Genomic DNA, 23,310 nt, shown 5'->3' on the forward strand with positions numbered 1-23,310 from the left:
CATCATAATTTTATCTATTTGATTAAATTTGTAATATTTTTTGATAATCAAGAAATTTTAACGCTGTCAGTGCCTGATGGGACAATGCAAGTGCCATTTTGCTGCTACAGCACTGCTGTTTGGGTATTTACACTTAAAAAAACATTATCACTTTTCTTTTTCTTTTTTTTAGGAAGATGGATTTGAGGTTGGTACAATTAATAAATTGGGGAACCTTACAGCCCCTATTATGAACAATGTATCATGTATGTCTATTGGATTTTTCCTATCATTTGAAATATATTATTTTGAATTTTATGCAATACAAATCATTTTCTATAAGAAATTAACATTTAATTAGCGTTTTTATTGTTAATGAAAATCATCATTAGTATTCATGCAGTAACATTGTCTTCAGCTCCAAATATTGCATCACGTACATGTATATACCTAAGCAATAGCTTTCATTGGCTAGAACTACACATACATTCATATTGTTCAGCTAGCTGAAAGTTTACTGAAATTTCTGAAGAGATAACGATATGGCAAAATTTCTTTATATTCTTTTGAACTTATTTTTACATTTCAATCAGGTGAAGAGCAAAAAAAAAAACAACAAACAAACAAACAGAACTCGTGTAAACTACAAATAATACGTATTTATTTAAGTGATTGAAATTTTATGTGGTTTATTTTTAATAGGAACAGTCGCATACATACGGTAAAAAAAAACCCAAACATGTTTTACAAATGTCTGGCAAAATCAATCTAACAGAGGTGGTTTTTAGTTCTTTTTTATCATTGCTTCTGCTACGAGGATTTGAATCTTTGAGTAAATATGTACACCGATGATCGTGTATAATTATTTATATCTACTATTTAGGTCTTTATCCAGCCGGAGGATTCGAGGGAGCTCCTCCATCACTCAAAGAAGCGAAGAAGTTAAAACCAAATACTTATAAAGAAAGCAAGCTCATGGTCACACATGGCAAACCAAAACCGGTTAGCCCACCCTGTGCTCCCGAACCACCCCAGGAGCAGCACGTGATTATAGGAGACTGATGGCCGACAACAATAGTTCTAATGTGAAGAAGATGCGACAAATTTACGCACGGATGTTACGTTGTTTACATTTGTTTCACTTAAATATAATTATGATTATTAGTTCTTATCTTTATCAAAGGAAGACTGAAAGTCTATTTACTCTTTTAAATTCATTAGAACAGATATTGATTAGTTTGATAATTTTCTATATAAAGAACACAATTGTTTTCTCTTGATCTGGGATTCTTTGTGCATAGTTTATATTTTTGTTGTTTTGAATTTTAAATACTTTGTTGGATATCATAAAATTATGGTTGGGTTCGTTGTATTGCTTTTGTTTTTCTGCTGAGTTTAACATGTAAATATTACAGCAAACTTTTTAAAAATTATACCAAATTTTAATTTCACATATTGATGTTCTTGAACATGCATATACATTTTCTCTTGTCTTGCGTAAACTAATTAATAAATTGACTAATAGTAAAGGTTTTATATGTTGTTTCTAAAACAGGAATCCGGAAATAATGGTTTTAAAACATGTAAAAAAAAATCTGCATAAAAAAGAAAGTTCCGTAAAAACTCGCTTTGATATGCATGTATGGTAACAATTTTCATGTATGAGGAAATATAAAACGCTAACGAAATGACACCAAAAACAGTAGCTGTGCTTCTCATTAATTGCGTTGTAAGTTGCAAATGAAAAACAAAAAGTAGAGCTTTCTAAAACCAATACTAAGGCATTAATTTATAAGTAAATCGGAAATAAATTTGTTTAGTGTTTATGTAATGGATAAAATGTAACAATAAGTAAATTAACTGATATTTGACGAAAAGATTATGCAAAAGAAATAAACTGTCTCATCTAAATTAACATTGTTGAATAAAAAAGTTTCTTGTTACCAAAACAAAATAAAAAAAGAAAAAAGAAAAAAAAGATGTATATCTGACTGTTATCCATCTCAATTGACTGGGATTTAGGTAGAATATGACAGGTTCCTTGCCGTACTGATTCTGATTTCTTTAATATGTTTGAAGCATATGTGTCTGATTCTTTTACCGTACCAATGTAAAAAGACCACGAGTGTAGTTTTTACTTTTCTTCAACGTACACATGTAAGAAAAAATAGTTTATAATAATTTTATTAAAAATAGTCATGTGGATTTCTTTATGCATAATTTATATTTTTGATATTATAAACATATTGCTGTATATATCATGTAAGTAATATGGGTTCTTTTTTTCTTGATGACTTTAATACATTAATATTACAGCAAACGTTTAAAAAATAATACCAATTTTAGATTTCACATATTGATGTTTTTGAACATGTGTATACACTTCCCCTTGTGTTGCTTAACTAATTAATGAAAGGACTAACACCAACAGTAACGGTTTCATTTGTTGTTTCTATAAAAAATACGACCCGGACATAATGACTTTCAAAATCATCTAAAATAATTATGCATATACAAGAAAGTTCCGTAAAAACTTTTTGATATACATGTATGGAAACTGTTTTGATGCATAAGGAAACGTTAACTCTAGATGAATGACCCCCAAAACGGTAGCTGCGATTTTCAGAAATTGCTCTAAAAGCTGTACATGAAAAAACGAAAGTAGAGCTTTTTAAAACAAACACTAAGGCATTAATTTTGAAATATCATATTTTAATTAGTTCAGTGATTATGAAATGGATAAAATACCAAAATAGGTATATTTTTTTAAAAGATTCTAACAAAATATATTCCATAGATTCTTTTTGTTCCTGGTTGTTACCTAACCTTTTTTTCGCCTGTTGCATAAGTTTTGTTTTTTTAATTTCTTTATTTTTGCATGCTATATGTACGTTGTATCCCCCCCCCCCCCCCCCCAATCTTGAAGGTGTGTAATTTTCCGATTTAATGGTATGACCATATGCAATGTCTACATAGGTGTTTTAACTGTTTAATTGTTTTCTTTATTATTACTTTATTCATTACAAAATGGCTGTAACTTTGATTATAAATATATTTTTAATTTCCTCCCTACTTACTGTTTGCAATATTAGCTTTGATCGGTATGACAGTAAAGTTTAGAGCTTGCGTGTATCTTCACCATCCCTCTAAGCCCAAGAAAATTTATAAAGTATGATTATCTTTGGGGTCACAGTTTACACTGAAAAAGCGAGTACACGCAGTACAGACTCTAAATTTATCGCGGGAAATATAGCGCAAGATCAATATGACGTCATACATAAAATTGTTTTGCTATGTTTACGTTTCTCGACATAAAACAAATGAATGCAAGCGTGACTGTAGAAATACCTTGGTTCCCAGTAATTAAAAGCTTGTGCGATGTTCACAACGTGTCTTCAAACCCCAAGATCTTATATCTTATATCGTTTATTTGTACCACGTGAATTTTGATTGACAGTAATTGACATGTGCTGAACAAGTTTTTCGCCCGACTATGATTATCATGGTATACGATGTAAAAGGGACTCTCTAAACGGAACACATGGTCATCATCACTTTCTCGATAATTTATTAATGGTTTACCAATTTCAGTTTATTCTAAAATGAACTGACATAAATATGCAAAAATATAATCCCTCAAGGCGCCTCACTTACAAAAATGAATTGAGGTTGTAGCATCTCCTAACGTGCGAGTACCCGTTATTGTCGAGTACCCATTATTGCCGAATGTCATACAAACAGCAAGATTTCCGCTATCTATTCGTTGGTTTAGCTACAAACCAAAATAAATAAAAAATAGAATTTTTAAGACACTATATGGTTGGGAATGAAGAAAATTTACTTCAGACATCTCGGACATCACCTTAACCAAGGTAAGCCTATGGAAACGTATCGCATTTGCATCCGTGCGATGACACATGCCACTGAATATTTGACTTGTAATCCACTTTGATGACAGGGCATTTTTTGTTTAGATCCAAATTCTAAGAATATTTACCTCCGTGTTATGATATTTGGCAAAAATAAGCAAGATATCATTTCTACTACACAATATTTTAAAAGAAAACCGAACATTTGCTTGCTTGTAATACGCCATTTTGTTTCCTGAGGCGGATCAAAGATTTTTCACACATTTATTTATTTCTTTTACTGGACACACTCAAACTTATTCTATAAAAGCTTTTGAATAAATAAACAATGCATTTATTTATTATTAATCATTTGTCCCCAGACATGTGAAGCACATAATCCTCCGTTTGTGTGTATTTGGTCACAGGGACATTTAAAAGAAAATTGCTTAAAATATGATTGAATAGCGTTTATGATATAATTTTTATGTTATATTCTTACATTTAATCTTATACTGTAAAATTATTTTAAAAGTTTGACCTTTTTACCAATTAATAACTGGAAAAAAGTGAAAAGATATGAGCGGCAATAATGGGTACTCGAACTTCCTGTAAAAAGTTGATATTGATGAGAATAAACTTAAAAGTATTCCTCAAATTAAATAAATGAACAGTGCAGAGATTTGCCCAGAAATTTTTACATGCCACTTACATGAAGAGAGTAATAGAAAAACAAATTTGTGTATTTTTCTGCAATAATGGATACTCGCACGTTATGATAAACACGCAAAATACATGCTTACAATATAACGATTGTGGTCATTTTAAAAACTTTGAGCAATTATTACCTGAAAGAACTAGAAAAGACATATTTCTATCAACAAACATGTCCAGGGAGATCTTCGCGAGCCCTGCATGTGTTTTGTTTACAGTAAATACGCCTGTGTAATAGAAGGCTGAACACCGAAACATGTTGCGATTTTAATATGTATGGGGTTGTTCGTAACTATTAATTTTAATCATAATGAAATAATTAGATTTATTTGATGAAAAAATTTGTCATTTTCTGAAAATTTATGCATTTATGAGTAGTACAAAAATACCGAACCCGGTCGGAACATTTATTAAGTCGGTTTTTTAATAAGATTCGCTCTTTAAATATCATTCATTTTTGGCATAGCACTACTGGAGCTAAAAGGCATGCTTGGATGCTGCCAAAAGAATTTTCTTGATGTATCTGTAGGTTTAACTCGTTCTTTTTCCCGTGCACTGGAATTCGCCGTTTGCAAAACCATGGCGAAAAGCTCACGCTTAAATGATGTAATGGGATGAAAAATGTAGATATTTGTTAATAAAACGGCATATTCATTGATTGTAAGCAATGATTTAACAAGTGTTCATTTCAAAACGTTGCAATAAAACGTTTAATTCGTCTGAACTACACAACTTTGCTCAAACGCGAAGTAGACAGACAATGCAGAATACATAATTAGGCTATCATTATAACATATAAAATCATTTTGTAATTATGTAGAGAAACTATTAAAAATATGTATTTCGTGGTACTTTAGTTCTGACTTATTACATCTATTACCGTGGTTACATTAACATTTGTAACAACAAACAAATTCCTCTATTTTGTTTTAACGCCGTTTTATTTCATTAGCCAATATAAAGTCAAATATGGCCAAAATGATCATATAGTGTTTATGAACATAATTTAAACAAATCCTCTTCACGTTTACCGACACTGAATATAAACTGGCAGCATGTTTTAATAAAACCATAAAGCTGTCTTCATAAATAAAATTTCATGATACTTAAGGCAGGAGTTCTGCCGGGAGGGGGGGGGGAGGTGAGTGGGTGGTTATTATGTTTTAAGATCTTTTTCTTTTGTTCTACTGTTGAGCTTTATTGTGGAAATAAATACATATCTAGAAATTAGAATAAATAAAGTTGTCTATTAGAGTTAGATATCAGGAAAGCCTTTGGTCCATGGGACAATAGTTTTGTCATTGGGAGAGGGGTGTAATCAATCTTCCCTTGCTTGTTCATAATAAATAAGTTATCATTGTAAATAATTAAATAAAGATAATAATAATTTAATTAAGGGGCCAAAAAGGGAATTGTTTACTAGGTAAAACGGGCATTCTGGCCATTTTTAGTTTATAAATGAAAACATAAAGACGTAAAAGCTATTTTTTACAGTAAAACGAATATGGGAAAATGTTTTCCTGTCATTAGAGTCTTGCAGCTTTCTCAATATCCGATATTGGGTTTTTCACCAAAATTATAGATTTTATAATCCTTGTTGCAAGATTTTACGGGAGAGGGATGTCATTAATGTTTTCTAGATTTCTACTCCAGAATAAAGCTAAATTAGATGCATATATACAGGTATGCATGGGCCAATGATACTCATATGACTGTTAAGGACTGTGGACCACTTGTTTAATTTTGGAATTTATTTTTGGAATTTTATAAGACGTCAACACAGCCATACACAATATGTAGTTACATAGTAAGTTATCAAAGATATATGACAGAATGATTCTGTTTTAGGAGGGATGGTGGACAAATCAATCAAAATTATTTTTCTTCACAGACCAAATGGTATTGAAATTGTTGATGTTGTCATTGTTTTGAAAAAAAAAATAATTTGATCTATATAAAATTTTACCTTAATATGCAGTAATGCAACCACAAAAGATGGTAATGTATTTTGTTTAAGGTATTCCTATACTCGGCACTAAATGGGCTCAATCATTAAAAGCTTAGCTTTAAATGATAAATATACATTCTAGCAATACATATACAAAAGAAAATATGTATGTTTACATGCTAGTTTGTTTGTTATCACATCACAGACGGGTGTATTCTCTTGCGAAAATTATTGACAATTATGAAATTTGCCAGACGTCCGTTTTTCCTAAAAATAATTACCAATTTTGGGAAAATTAGAACTGAACATCGTAATAGAGTATAAATATTTATTTAAGCCATATCTCATCAATAATTTTGCGCAAATTTTTGTAAGTAAGTACGCTTTATGGACCTGATGTATCAAATTAGAATTCAAATTAAAGTACTGAGGAACTGACGGGAGTTGATTTTGTCGATGTTTATTTATTTTAGATATGTTATTTTGCATGACAAGTACATGTAGTTTCTAATTTGTATTTGAATTACGCACATTTTTATAATATGAATTTTTGGACTTTTTCGACAAGAATGTCGAGAAACCCCCATATAAATCATGTTAAATAATATTTGAAGATAAAATTAATTTAATCAAACTATGTATCAGAAATAGAAATGTTTCTCGAAAATTGTATGGATCCAAGCAATACTGAATTCTAGTCTCGTTCGACCAAACGCTCGGCTGACACCGTAAATCTCCGACAAGCAAGAGAGACTCTCTGCTTGTCGGACATTTACGGAGACAGCCGAGCGTCAAGTTGAACGAGACTATATTGAACTCTGGCGTAGGAATACATACGACTACAAAAAATATCTGAATTGTTCGTACCATTTAAAATCTGACTATTTTCAAGGTATTTATTAATACGTTTCCTTGAAAAACAATGCTTTAGCATACGTTACATCGAATTTATCAATTATTTTCAAAAACTAAGAACACTGTGCCGGATAATTATGCCAGTGCCAAGGTGGCATTTTTGCACCCGTCTACGCTGCATATATCGAAAAATTCATTGCTTAAAGAGTTAACATTCACCTTTGTTATCATTGTATTTCACCGGTCAGGTGAGATATTTACCTTTCGAAAATAAATTCCTATAGGAAAGTAACTTTTCCCATAGGAAAAACAATAATCCTATAGGTAATTTGAAAGAACTATATATGATATTAGTCAAATTTGGCCCCCAAAATTCGCTATTTTTAAAATGATTCAGGAACATTAATTTGTTGTGTTATTTTATAAAAGAGTTGACATAAAATATGTTTTTCACTTATTTATTTGATTTATATGCACTCACTGGCAGTATATGACGTCAGAAGTGACGCTATTTTAATAATTTAATCAAAATCAATCAAAAATTGAAATTTTTCTTATCTTTTTTCGAATGGGAAATATCGAGCAACTCTTTGAACAAGAACGAACTTTTTGCCACTTTTAAGTATTGGATAGATACATCTTTGGTGAAAATATTTTGTTTGTTCAAGCAGTCGCGCAATGTTTTCTTAAAGAAAAACTACCTAAAAACAAGCCGTTTTATGCTAAAAATGAGAAAATGGCGGGAAAAGGTAAACTTTATGTCATATTTTTAAATTGTGGGTACTCAAATCAAAATGAAAATTATGAAAAACTTCAAATGTATATTTGTACAAATAAAACGAAGAATTACAGTAAAATGACAATGTTCATTTTAGGGGGCAATTTTAGGCTCAAACCATATATAGTCCTTTCCTATCGGAATACAAGAACTTCCTATAGGGATTTTAATTCCGATAGGATTTGATTAAATCCGATAGGAAAACTTAATATCGTATAGGAAAACTACATGTCTGAATTAAATTCCAACAGGAAATACCATTCTCCTATAGGAAATATAACTCCTATAGGACTTTTAAAAAATCCTACATGATTGTCAATATTTCCTGTAGAAGAATCAATTCTCCTATGGGAATTATCATTTTCCTATGGGATATTAATTTTTAAAGGTAAATATCTCACCTGTCAGGTGAAAAACACTATAAACAAAGGTGGTTATATATACTCTCTAGACAATGGTCTACCATTTGGTATATATGGATTTTTCCGAATCTTCATCTTAAGCGGATGCAAAAATGCAACCTTGGCACTGGCATAATTATCCGGCACAGTGTTTAAGACTTGTCAGCAGCGATGATTTGTGCTGAGGTCCAAACACTGTTTCACTTTCGGTTTGTCCGAGTAACTGCATAGGAGAGTTGATTAAAATCAACTCCCAAAAAAGCAATGCTTGTATCGCGTTTGGTAATTTTTTTTACTATTTTATGGACTCAAACTTAAATTCATGGTGTTTATTCTATAGATTGGCATCTTAGAAAAAAGATTTGGTAAAATAAATTATATGTTGACGGATTACTTTTCACGCTATAAGCTCTAAACCAAGTAGACCCTGACGAAAAAATCCGTAAGAATCACATTTTGCTACAGTTTTCTGCCTATATCTATCAACGATGTTAGATATCATTTAAACAGTCATTAACTAATTGACGATTGATTTAATTCGAAATAGCTTCTGTCTCTAAATTTAAACCGGTTTTAGTAAAAGAAAAATAAAAATTCGGGGGGGGGGGGTGGGGGCATCAAAACAAAGAAGATATAAGCATACCTGATATCCTGGTGAATCAGAAACTTCGTTTTTCATTTTACTTTAACAGAATCGAGTTTCTCAACATAATCATTTCTATCTCTCATAGAATACATATATTACCGTTGTAATTGCTTATTATTGCCATTGTTTACAACAGCGATGTAGAGCAAAATCAATACCGGGTATCTAAAACGCTTTGTAAATGTCGAACCAATATTGTAAAATCCGTATTATGTCGTAGTGCGATACTCGGACTACTTTAATACATAAATATAAAAATCGATTTTTATAAAATAATTGGATTTGTAACTTAAATTGAATCTACTGTTGGACATTCGCCAAAAATAATATTAAATACATTAAAACCAATTCTATGTGAATTTTGTTTAAATATGCTTGCTTAATTGGTTCCATAATAGTAATTGGTTCCATAATAGTAGAACATCCTCACAATATACAAAAAGCATGTTTAATATTCGCGAAAATGAAATTTACCCAAAAAAGAACAAATATTTTCATCAAAAACTTCAATTTTTCAAGGTAATTTTCTATGTAAGGAAAGTTAAATGAAAAAAAAAATTAATTAATAACTAAACTGTTACATCGATTTTCCGTGCAGGGTTTTATAAATCTTGTCACGTGACTGGTTAATTTTTTGGTACATTGAGAACAATGAGGTTTTTGCATTTGTATTGGATTAATTACGTTGAGGGCCCTAGTTATAACAAGATATATCAGAGATAACAAGGAAGTGAAAGGCTGTGATAGAAGACGGGGGAATTCTACGATTTGTACTGACGAATTGCATGCTATAAATGCGCGTGTGTAGGATGCTATGACAGACACTTAGTACCAAGTAGAGGTACTGTCAATATTGTACACTGTTCCTTAGCCTTTTGTTATAGTAGTGAAAAGAACCCAAAAAGTATATTTGGTATGTTCATTATTATTTTTTTGTTTTTTGTTTGTTTTTGAATACGTGTGACTAATTGTAAACTAAGAAAATATACCAAGGCTGTAAAAAAAAGAGTATTGCTTGCAGAGGCACGGTTTGAAAAAAAGGGGGGTTACATAGTTGAAGACATAGTTGTAGACATACTATCAAAATTTTATTTTATCAATTCAATTGAATTTGGAATATTTTTGGATAAGGAAGATAAGGAAATTGTAAAAGCTCTCAGTGCCCGATGGGACAGTGCAAGTGCCATTTTGCTGCTACACCAATGCTGTTAGGGTATTTTTACTTTCAAAAACATGATCTTGTTTTTTTTCCGTTTTAGGAAGATAGATTTAAGGTTGGTATAGATAATAAAATAAGGAACCTTACAGCCTATATTGTAAACAATTTATCATGTATATCTATTGGCTATTTCTTTTCATTTGAAATGAACAATTATTTAAAAATTATGCAATAAAAATATTTCCTATGAGTATTAAACATTAAATTAGAGTCTCTATTGTTAATAAAAATAATCATAAGTATTCATTAACATTTTTGTCAGGTGCATATATTCAATCACGTACATACATATACCTAAGCTATGGCTTCCATTGGCTGGAACTACACATACATTCATGTCATTCGATAGCTGAAAGTTTACTGAAATTTCTGAAGAGATAACGAAATGGCAAAATTACTTTATATTCTTTTGAACATATTTTCACATTTCAATCAGGTGATGCGCAAAAAAACAAAAACAAAAACAAAAAACCACAAACAAACCCGTGTATATAAACCACAAGTTATGCGTATTTATTAAGTGATTGTAATTCTATGTGGTTTATGTTTAACAGGGAACAGTCGCACATATTCGGTAAAAGAACCCCGATAAGATTATTTACAAATGTCTGGAAAAATCAATCCGACAGAGATGATTGTAAGTTCTTTTTTGCCATTGCTTTTGCTACAAGGATTTGAATCTTTGAATAAAAAAGTAAATGTGTACATCGATGATCATGAACAGATTTATAGTTATTGATATCTAAATATTTAGGTCTTTGTCTAGACGGAGGATTAGGAAAAGCTCCTTCATTCGAAGAAGCGAAGAAGTTAACACGAAAATATTATTATAATAATAATTATAAAGAAAACAAGCTTATGGTCACACATGAAAGACCAAAACCGGTTAGCCCACCCTGTGCTCCCCAACCACCACCAAGCAGCACGTGATTATAGGAGGCTGGTGACCGACAACAATAGTTCTAATGTGAAGAAGATGCGACAAATTTACACAAGGATGTTACGTTGTTTACATTTGTTTCACTTAAATATAATTATGATGATTGTTTAATTATCTTTATCAAAGGAAGACTGAAAATCTTTTAACTCTTTTAAATTCATTAGAAAAGATCCGAATTAATTTGATAATCTTGTATATAAAGAACACAATTGATTTCTCTCTATGGGGGATTCTTTGTGCATAATCTATTTTTTTTTTGAATTTTAAATACTTTGACATTACATGACATTACGCTTGGATTTGTTGTTTTGGTTTTGTTTTCTTGCTGAATTAAACATGTAAATATTACAGCAAACTTTTTGAAAATTATTCCAGTTTTTCATTTCATATATTGATGTTGTTGAACATGCACATACATTTCGTCTTGTATTGCATTACCTATTAAATAAAAGGACAAATAGTAAAGGTTTTATATACTGTTTCTTGTTACAAAAAGATGTATTTCTGACTACTTTGTCCATCTTAATTGACTGGGATTCATGTTCCTTACCGTATTGATCCTTATATCTTCAATATGTTTGAAGCACATGTGTCTGATTCTTTTACCGTACAACCGCAAAAAGACCACGAGTGTATTTTCTACTTTTTTGCAACGTACAAATGTACGAAAAAAAATAGTCCTTATCAATTTATAATCATATTAAAAAACAAGTCATATGAGTTTCTTTATAGCCTACATAATTTATATTTTTTGTTCTTCGATAATTTAATATATTGCTGTATGTATTATGTAAGTAAGCTTTAGTTCGTTTTTTTCTGACTTAAACACGTGAATATTACAACAAACGTTTAAAAATTATACCAATTTTAGATTTCATATACTGATGTTTTTGAACATGCATATACACTTCCCCTTGTGTTGCTTAACTAATTAATGAAAGGACTAACACCAACAGTAACGGTTTCATTTGTTGTTTTTATAAAAAAAAAAAAGACAACCCGGAAATAATGGCTTTCAAAATCATCTAAAATAATTATGCATAAACAAGAAAGTTCCGCAAAAACTCGTTTTGGTATACATATATGGAAACATTTTGGTGCTTGAGGAAGTCTAAACACTAGAGGAATGACATAAAAAACGGTAGCTGTGATTCTCAGAAATCGCGTTAAAAACTGTACATGAAAAACTCAAAGTAGAGATTCCTGAAATTAACACTTAGGCATTATTTTTAAAATATCATAAATTAATAATTTTAGTGTTTTATGTCATGGATAAAATACAAAAATAGTTAAATAAATAGACAATCAGGGAATAGGGCATGAAAAAATATTAACTTCCTCATCGAACATTATATAATAGAAATAACAAGTATTCCTTTTAAAGGAATGATCGGCAATAATGATATATTGATAGAACGAAGCATTCAACATGATCAGTTTGATGTAAAATAATTTAAAAAGTACTGTATTTTTAAAACATATAGAATATTTTGAATCTGTACACCATAATTTCATCATTATAAACTGTCAACAAATTTAATTTTGAAATAAATTTGGGGAAAGCCGTTCGTAAACTCCTTGTCCAGTTTTATATCTTTAACGTAATTATAAAATATTAATTTAATCTATCTTCTTCTTCAGAATACTGAGTAGGGCTCTAAAAGCACTGGCGTCGGAAGCAACTTGAAAGTGGGCGGGGGGGGGGGGGGGCTAGACTAATCCTCAGAAATATTGAGGGAAAAAAGATAATTCCCAAAATCATGTAAATCCTAATCCGTGGGGGGTGTGGGGGGGGGGGGTATACCTATACTTCCCAAAAAAAAAATCTTTCCTACCAGAAATTTGTTCCCCCCAATTCATGTAATTCGTAATCCGTGGGGGGGGGGGGGGGGCTATAACTCCAACTTCTCAATCTTTTAAGGCAAATTTAGGAACAAATATCTTACCTAAGCCCCCCCCCCCCCCCCCATTGCCCCCCCCCCCCGGTTCCGACGCCCATGAAAAGAGCATTAACACGTATACAAAGAAAGAGTTGTATTAAAATAATTTAATGCGACTGAAAAACATTGAATGCCATCATAACGTGCTATTATATACTGACTGCGTATATAGCCTCTCCCTTCTTTAAATTAAAGAATTATTTCTAAAAAAAAAAAGTAAACTAGTAAACTAGCTGCACAACTGTAGCTTCGTGGAAATTTTGGGTTGACGGATCGTAGGGTTACAGTTTTATCCAAACCATGGCCAAATACTGTATATTTATTGCGCACAAATTGTTGCGCACGAGTTTGGACTTACTGAACTCATTTAGGAAAATATTTTTTAATTTTTTTTTACCAAACATTCCTGAAACATTTTACTTTAAATTTTAGTATTTTTTTTTTACCTCTGAATATCTTTTAAATCCCCACACAGCCCTGTAAAATGAAACAGTGGGGTTTGTTTACAAGTAAAAATGGCGACACTTGATCCCGACGTGAATTTAACATACCTCATTTTCTGAGGTTTGTAAGAGTGTTCAGAACCTCTCGTCTTAAGCTGACTTTAAAGCGTACATGAATTTAAAAAGCATTTGGATGTCTTATTAGTTTCGACCGCTCCTCAACTGCTACTAAGGTGTATATACTGGTGTAGAACGTTACGGTCGGTTGTTTTCCGATCGTGGCATTCAGACTACATATACTTCTAAATGTATGAACTACACATTGTAGTAAATGTTTTAAAAAAGAAATCAAAAAACTTGCAATCAATAAAAAGAAAAGAGGGTATATTGTTTGATAGAATGTGCAAGGTATCCATTCCGTATTACCTTACACGGATACATGTTGTGCTGCGTTACTAAGCGTGTATATCGTCCACGTGTGTCGTTCATTTTGAGGGCGTAACGACAACATGTGCTAAGGAGAGGACCGACCCCCTTTGTATCCCCTCCCACCCCAAGTATCGAGACATTCGTGACCTTAGTCCTTTTTCCTTAAATTTTCCTATTATGGCTTATTTTAAACTAATTTGTACGTTTTTTGCAGAAAATTACTTACTAATAAATCAATAATTTCTTTAAATAATCATACCCTCTCTATATATAATACAAGAGGGTTGCTAACTTTGTCTGCCGGCCAAAAGGCGCTGCCGATGAATATTTGTTAAAATGTACTATCAAACTACAACTGCCAGTAAAAATGGTGACCTCATCCTATTGTGGACGCTGGTCCCATCACATATACATCCGACCCAGTAGATACATGATGGTATATTCGTAAAAGTAACAACGCACATGTAATATAGATTTTATCAGTTTCTACAAAATCAACCTGTATTCTGAAGTTCGTTCGTTCACTACACGATCTGCTACAGTATGTGGTTTGCGCATATGCGATGATATAACAGATGATATAACAGTACGACATTGGAAAAGGTTCTTCAATGATCGAGCATTTTTAAAATATGGATGTCCATACGTTTTGTTTTGTCTTTCATTGGATATTTCTTTAATTAGTTACTAGGGCAGTAGTAACCATTGTCATTTTCTTTAGCGTTTTACAAATTATTTGTCCAATGCGACGTGTTCAGATGAGTGAAATACCTAAATGAAAAGCATGAACAGTGGTATAAGATTAATATAGGGATGTGAAGCGATGAACGTTACAATAGGAATCTTAAACTAATATGTCGTGGATCGGTAGTCGGAGATAAAAGGGAAATAATGCGTATTTATAAATTCATGTCAGCTTCAACATACTACTCGATTAAAGCTGGTTCAATTCAACCGCATGACTGAACAAACTTGAAATTAAAAGCTATTTGATTTGAAAACTTTACACTTTCATACTGCGTATGAATTTACTAGTAATTTAACGAATGAAGTTGTTCCCCAAAAATATAATTGTTAAAACACCATGTTTTACAATTATTCATCAATACATTTGGTTTTATTGTTGATTGTTTGGACCATATCAAATATAGTCTTTTTGCTTTTCAAAAAAACAGTTGATTTTATTGTTGGAAGCATTTCAAGAGTTATTTTTCATGGATTATATTTTCAAAGTTAATTTATGTCACTAATCTATGTAAACACGGTTTTAAAAATATTCACTTCTTTCGTGATCTGCAATTTATACCGATTTTATTTAATAAAATAATTGATTTTATCAATAAGGGAATGTAAGTATAAGCATTAAATGAATTATGTTTAACGTCTTCATGTCGGTTATTGCTAACGCGCGTTATTCAACTTGTCTGCTCAGATCCGGGCAGTTATTGAAAGACGTGTCAAAATCAATTATACAATGGAAAAGTAATCAATTTTCCACCTGTTAATATGAGTTTACTGCATGGTACCACATGGGCCGCAAAACGGTTTCCATTGTCCTGTGACGTGTATGCTCATAGTGATTGCAATCTCGACCTCACCCCGTTGATAATTTCTTCAGCTGTAGAATGGAATCCAATTTTGTTTTATCTGTTCTCCAAGTTCTTTGGGCTGATGTAGAGAATCTCTGATGTGAAACGTTTTGTCCTTAAAAATTGTGATAAATGAATGTCTCCTACATGTACATGTAATTATATCTATGCGTGATTTATTTGCAAACATGGAGAGGTCTTTGAAATGTCTCTGTATGTCGTATTTCTCTAATGTGATTAGTTTATATATTTGTCGGTTATACATCCAGTGTTTATACCTCCTCATCTAGGAAGCAAATACGTGATTCATGATCTTAGGAAGATTATCTTGTTAATTCATCTCTGTCGCTTGTGTTTCGCCCCGATAACTTCGATATGCTTTCTTTTTATTAATGTGACTTTTAGCTCTATAATTTGGTCATTTAAGAATACTCAGGACAAACCGCCCTTTTTTTTTTCTTTTTCTGCTTTTCCTGCAATTCATAAATAAAATATTCAGAAAATTAAGTATTTCTTTCTTCTTCTTTTTTTTTTGAAGAATTTCTAGCCTTTCATGATTTCTAATATCGTTTGTTACTCCATAAAAATGTCGATCCTGTCCATCTATTAGCAAAAGTATATAGAAAGGTCAGAGTACTTGTATCCAGAAAATCCCTGCATAGTAAATCTCATGTAAAAGTCTGCTTTTCATAAAAAGTTCTTTTTTCCTGCTGGATTGCATGTTACAGTCATTTCATGCATATCTTTTACAAACTTATGCTATGCTATGGTATGCGATTTCAATGATATGCTATGAGATTTGTATGCTATGCTATGAGATTTGTATGCTATGCTATGAGAAAGTTTACCACAAATATATGATGTAAACATTTATTTTTTCAAATAAAAACATTTAAAACCGCTTTAAAAGAATTGTGTATGCTATGCTATGGTATGCTATGGTATGATATGACGAATGCGATTCTATGAAATTGTATGCTATGGTATGAGATTCCAATGCTATGCTATGAGATTTCTATGCTACATGTATGCTATGAAATTGCAATGCTATGCTATGCTATGGTGTATGTTGTAAAAGATATGCTTGAACCGACTGTAACAGAATCGACCTCCCAAATACCTCTTTGGCTGGATAGACGAGTTTGACATACTTAACGGTATTAGGGTTTGGTTAAAATACACAGGACACAAATGTGAGTATTTTCACCCGAAACTCACGTTCATAATGATGATGACATAATGACTTAAAAAAAACATTTTACTTTTTATGAATGACACCGAAATAAGAATAAATATAAGACATTTGATCATGCCGCGTGTGTCATGCAAATTAAATCATCACCTATTCATACACAATTCGTTGAAACTCACCCGAAATTCCACATGTAAACGAACCAAGTTGTTTTGAACATTGATTCCAGTGCCATGTTATTGCGATTGCTTTCTAAAAAATGCTATATTGAGATATAAATGTACACACTGAAAAGAATTGGGACTTGTCGTCTGTAGTTAGAAATATGCATTCATTGATAGAGCATCTGAATAAAAATACCCCCAAGAAATCATTGGATTTCATTGTAATGCCGATTGTTTATGCTAAATGTATATGCCACGATGCAGTATTAACGTTCCCCTGCGCTTGAGTGACTATCAAGCGGAAGCGGAAGAAAATATCCTATTTTGTGTTAGGCCAATAAATGATGATTCTATTTTTTTCCTGTATTACCCGATTTATTTAACTTTGAAAACCCTAAGTTTTCAAAAGTTTATCTTTTTATATTAAATATTTGGAAAAATCGATTTTGGTAAATCATGGGTTTGTGTGTCATCATGTCTCTTTACTCTGTTCGTTTTAAATATTGTTTTCATCTCGGATCGTTAACACAGCTTATAGCACATGTTGTTTAATGTCCACCATATTTTAAGGTTCGCAGAATACAACATATCTTTATATCATTTTCAATTTTTTTTCTCTCAAAACTTTGCAGACATTGCCTACGCGTCGTGCATGCAATTTCATCTTTTACATACATATTTTTTGCACAGTATGTTCAATATAACAGAAATTGGATGTATATATTGATTACAGTTAAGCTATACAATAATTTGAAATCAAAAATTATTTATTTCATAGTTATATCTTAATTGTAAAGCTAAAAATACAATATTATTTATATAAAATATAATGCCAAGTATCTGGTAATAACAGGTCCTGCTGTCTCAAAATTTCTACCGCTCATCTTGGTTTTCAACTCAGTTATATATCAAAAGTGCACAAAATAAAGCCAAATACTCAAAATTTATATAAAGTGTTGACTTGAGGTAAGTTGGTGATGTTGGGTCTATATTTCACAGTAAATGTACACATATTGAGTAGAGTTTAGGAATCCGATGCTTTTTTAACAAAAAGTGTGTCAGTCGTATGACGGAGATTTTTTGACGTTTGTTACAAAAAATCAGGACACGCAGAACTCTTTCTTAGTACTGCAGCGAAGCCTTTAGTTCGTTTATAAAAACAAACGTTATTTGTCGGTCGTATATATTTCGAAATCCATTTATTATGCACATAAGCTGTGATAAGAATACAATAATATTTGCTGACCTCTATTTTTAAACAAAAAGATGGCAATGAATAAAGATCCAACTTAATTTAAGAATGTTCGCCTTTTTTCGCTTCTGAACAATTGGTCTTAAATACCATTATTCCCATTTATTTCATTTTCATTATTATAAACATTGAAATATGTTCTAATATCTCAACTGTTATGTCAAACTATTATGTCAACTTATGTAAAATCTTTAAGGGCCGGATATTGATGTAGGGTTTTTCTATTTCTATACATTGCATGTAAAATATATTGAGTGACTCGCATAAGTAGTTTCAATAGATATCATAGAAACACGTCGTCATTTTTAAGGCAGAAAGGAAATAAGAGAAATAAAAGACGAGCTATGGAGAAGAATGTCTTTTTTGTAAGTTTTGATTTTAAATTATATTTATTTCAAGAATACAAAGAACGGGAGGGGGTTGTGTGTAGTTATTTCAACTATAGTAATAAATAATGCCTTATGATTAATTATAAATTCAATATAGAACAATTAAAGTGTGTATTGAGCTGCATGATTATAGACATTTTATGGATAAGAACAGGTGGGAAATTATACAATAAAAGTTTTTAAAAAGCAATCATATAAGAAAAATAAAGTTTTCTATGTACTATAAGATAACTTAAGTTACCCAGTTACCAATTAAACATTTCATCTCTGCTCTGTAATTACTAGGGTTATATTGACTAAATTTGATGCGTTGACTTCATGAGGGTCAGTTGTTCTTAGGGTGGACTCAATTGCAGGGTATTCTGTAAACCAATTTTTTATTCGCGGCGACTTTATTTAGCGATTAACTGCCGATAAACTGGTTCGCGACGACTATTGTTCGCGACCAAGCCTTATCCAGACCTGTATTGTAATAAAAACTATAGACAAAGGATTTGTACGCGGCGAAAAATATTCGCGACAACAAGGCTCTCGCTAACCTCGCGAAAAGGACTATATTCCGTATGGTCAAATATCTGCCCCCCCAATTTTAACGAAATTTTAAATACTATAAACTCAAATCTTTATAAATCATAGTACAAATCTCATTTTAATCTTGATTTAAGTAACCATTGCTCATTCGCTGTTTATCGTGTCTGCTCAAATACGAATTTAACATATGTTTTATTTCATATAATTTTACACATCATACTAAAAAAGGTACTTGAGCAAGCCTGCGCTCGATGTTTCTCAGTCGAAAAACCGTCGGAAAACACCCATATTTTGGTAAAAACCATCAATTTTACAAAGTAAGAATATCCTCATGACGTCATCTCTACATTATGACGTCGCTGTAGTGAAAACCTTTTACACACTTATTTTCAATTTGATTTCAGATATCTTTTACCTTATTTTTAAAGCTTTATATAAAACTTTAATTTTGGAGGCAAAACGTTCATAATACCGCACATAGTCCTTTCTCGCACGCGAATAAAAGTTGGTTTACAGTATACAGATAGTAGGCAGACTAAGTGGTTATGGTAAACAAAGAGTTCTTTACTAGATCTGGGAAATCTTGACCACTAGTCAGAAGTATTCTTTATTTATTAATAATATAAACATTATAATCATCATTTGTCACATATTTTAAATCAATGTATCTTACTTATTAATGAATTTTACCATTCTCACAACTGAATGATAAACTGTTGGCTTTTTTTCCAGACAAAAACATGTACAGAACATTTTGTGTGATGTGTGGGTTTTTTTAATGGCAAGATAACGACTCTGCTATTTCGGGAAAGTTCTCTAAATGTTAAATACAAATATAAGGAATATTTTGAGATGAACAGAAAAAGGAAGAATTAGGCCCTGTAATTAATAAATGATCATCGAAAACATTTCCTTTTTGTATATATTTTTAAAAAAATATTAATCATCAGACTTGCAGAGAGTTTGACTTCCTTGGAGAGTTATTATGTCAGTTGTCAAACATATGATATACTAAAATGCTAAAAATATAAACAAGGTTTCATGACAATTTTTTTTAATGAAAATTCGTTTACAAGCTTAATGTTTTTTAAAAATATTGATCATTAGTTAATAGATGAAGTGCAAAATTGATAAAAAGCAAAAGGGAGACACTGTTGTTATACGGATCAAAAGGGGTTTTTCAGTAAAATCTATTAGGAAATGAGTTTTCAATTGCGTGTGCTTGTAGTTATATAAGTAGATCTAGAAAAAATGAAGATAGGGTAATATATAAATTATGTCGTATAAATTAAGAGGATACATATATGACTCATCCATCCGGAACAGCAAACAAATACATGTAACATTAAGAGCCCAATCCTTAATATTATAAATATCGTGATATTATTTCTATACATCAAGTGATGTAAAGTTATCTGGTGAGTTTGAAAACAATATGGCTACTCATTCTTGACATTTAACGAGGCCGGGTCTAATTTGTTCTGCCCTAGATTTTTAATGAAATTGTTTACATGAATTTCTACTGATTAAAGTTATTGCTTAAAGGCATCAAATGGTTATATAAAAAAGCCCTTTCACCTCCTGGTTTGCTCCAGGGGTTTTATCAAAGATGTTTTTTGTATGCCTAATTTCCCAGTTTGCCAGCTAATGGCTATTTTTTATTTGACAAAGACGGAAATGGTGATCTTGATAGTATTATTAAAACATTCAGACACATTTAAGTAATAAATAAATATATAACATCACATGTTAAGGGTCATTAATATAAAATATATGGTTACTGTCTTGAAATATATGAATTAAGCTATATTTAGGTGGGTTAGGAAACGTGACAGAGGGCCAGGCTTGCTGAACCCTCTTCACGTTTTCGACCCGAGCCCAAATATAGCTTATACTTCGAGACATTCATGTTTATATATGTATAATTTTCCACAATATAATATCAAATTTACGCATCAAACGAGCTATTTTCAACTTTCGCTGAATATCTCAAGTTGAAACTATCACGCCATGGCGTCAACAAAGCAAAAAGATGACGTCACAATACAAATGAAACGCTGCGCGAAAGCGTGCGTACTCGTTCTGTACTCGGCCTCGTTATATTGCCAGCTATCTCTATAATTCAATTTTTGTTGTAGTGCCTCATTTGAATGGCTAAACAAGTTCATTTCTAACGTATAACATCCAAATAACTTGACTACGTCATTAAATGAGGCGCATGCAACGCGTATTAATCCGCTTGAATTCACGTTTAAGTTTTACACATAATAGAGTCCGTTTTTAAAATAATGTGCCTTATTTATAAAAAAAATTATTGCAAGAAATAAATTTATATTTTCTACCTATGTTTCATTTATACAAGACTTGGGACATTTCAGGCTTTTTATTAACAGTCTAGCGTAAACTGCCTAGCGTTCTGTTTTATTGTATAGCATCAGTAAGAATTAAATTTATTCTTTTAAAATTTTTTTTTAGAAAAACAAGAACTCAGTCTTTTACCTGTATTTTCTTATTGTTCATCGTGTCTGTACCTGTATATATATGTAAGTCATGATACCTCAAGGTCTTCCCAATCCTTAGAAATAAAATGTAAAAAAAAATATGAAAAAACGATAAACAATCCTTGATTAGAATTGTTTTTATCATTGTGTTTTGAGTAAAGATGCATTGCCATGTTAGAGTTTAATGTTGAATTTAAGCAATTAAATGAAAAGCTTAACAAAAGGATGTTGGAATTAAACTCAATAAATTAACTATCATTTTGAATGATTACATTGGATGAAAACACAACAAATATAATTAAATATATAGGTGTAAACTACTAAGCCCTAGTTAATTTACAAGATGCTACAAAATAGTTAATATCATGATTACACCACAAAAAATGATCATGAAATATATTGTTCCTAAGCTTTTATTGGTGGGTTTGAAAGAATTACCGTACGTTATGCTGTATGCTATATTGACTGTAATGGTAATTTTCATTTCCATTGTCTACTTTTCGATACTTGTTGCGTGCTACAAATAAGCTACGATCATTATAAATAAGTTTTGTATTACAAAAATATGTTTTGTATTACAGTCTTTCAGGTAAAAATGATTTTTTTCTAATCAGCTGTACTTTAAAACATTTTAAAGGAATATGGGATAATTGTGTACATGTACGTATCAGCCACAAAGGCAATTGTCGTTTATTATTATCCACAAGCAAAATATAACACCAAATCACTTCACAAAAATAGCTCTTAATAGAGAATTGTATTCTTTCTTAATATGTTAGGATATTGCCATATCCTGGTGAATTTTTAAGAAAATAATAATCTTTTCACTAAGAGCAACATATTAGCAAACTACAACTTCTAGCTAAATATTGTATTTAACGTGCAAAAATAGTGTAAAACAAAAATGCCACAATTGCAAGGTTTTTTTTCAATAATCATGAAATGTGTTTTAAAAAAGAAAGACGAAACAGATTAAAACAAGAGTCATTTAAAGTTAATATGTGTAATAAATATACATAGTGTCACTTGAAAACCATAAGTGATTTATGTAAAGCAGAAAAACAGTTGTAAACAATGTCTTGTCTTTTAAAAAAGATATCGTGATTGATTTATAATTGATATAACAGATATATTAAATTGATTTTTGTGCAAAAACATTTACATTGAAAGATAACGAATTATGTAACCTTTAGTAATCTGTTCGTTTATGCTTCTTTTAGCTATCGATAGCTGTAATGACGTGCATCGGTCAGGAACAAGATCAAGAAAATTCAACATGTTTCAAAACGTAAGAATTTAATTTTCCTCTGATTTGTGTAAATATTTTGCATTGTATAGTAAAAGTTGCGTATATCGATGTATGTCCATGTTTTACAAAAAAATTACAAAACAAACAAATTCGGGTTCAAGTATTTGAGGTGTGTGTTTATGTTCCATTGTTACATCAGCATGGACAATAGGTCGAAAACAGATTCAATGAAGGGTCATTGGTTTTATCAGACAGCAAAGGTTTAGCTTCCTATACCCAAGGGTCAGAATTCTAAAATCTGAA

At 31.2% G+C, this 23,310-nt stretch overlaps 1 protein-coding gene across 6 annotated transcripts in view; it reads left to right on the forward strand.

Annotated features, from left to right (window-relative positions):
- LOC105340102 (uncharacterized) overlaps positions 1–23,310 on the forward strand; it is a 285,888-nt gene that overhangs the window by 256,930 nt on the left and 5,648 nt on the right. Inside the window, exons 1-2 of one of the 6 annotated variants that reach the window (XM_066071986.1) lie at positions 18,567–18,702; positions 22,979–23,046. The exons of the other annotated variants lie outside the window; for them this stretch is intronic. Of the exons in view, the coding sequence (XP_065928058.1) occupies positions 18,682–18,702; positions 22,979–23,046 (89 nt within the window). The 5' untranslated portion in view covers positions 18,567–18,681. Of the gene's footprint in view, positions 1–18,566; positions 18,703–22,978; positions 23,047–23,310 lie in introns of those variants that run through there. 6 annotated transcript variants of the gene reach the window in all.

The sequence above is a fragment of the Magallana gigas genome, chromosome 9 (genome assembly GCF_963853765.1).
Source record: "Magallana gigas chromosome 9, xbMagGiga1.1, whole genome shotgun sequence".
Classification (NCBI taxonomy): domain Eukaryota; kingdom Metazoa; phylum Mollusca; class Bivalvia; order Ostreida; family Ostreidae; genus Magallana; species Magallana gigas.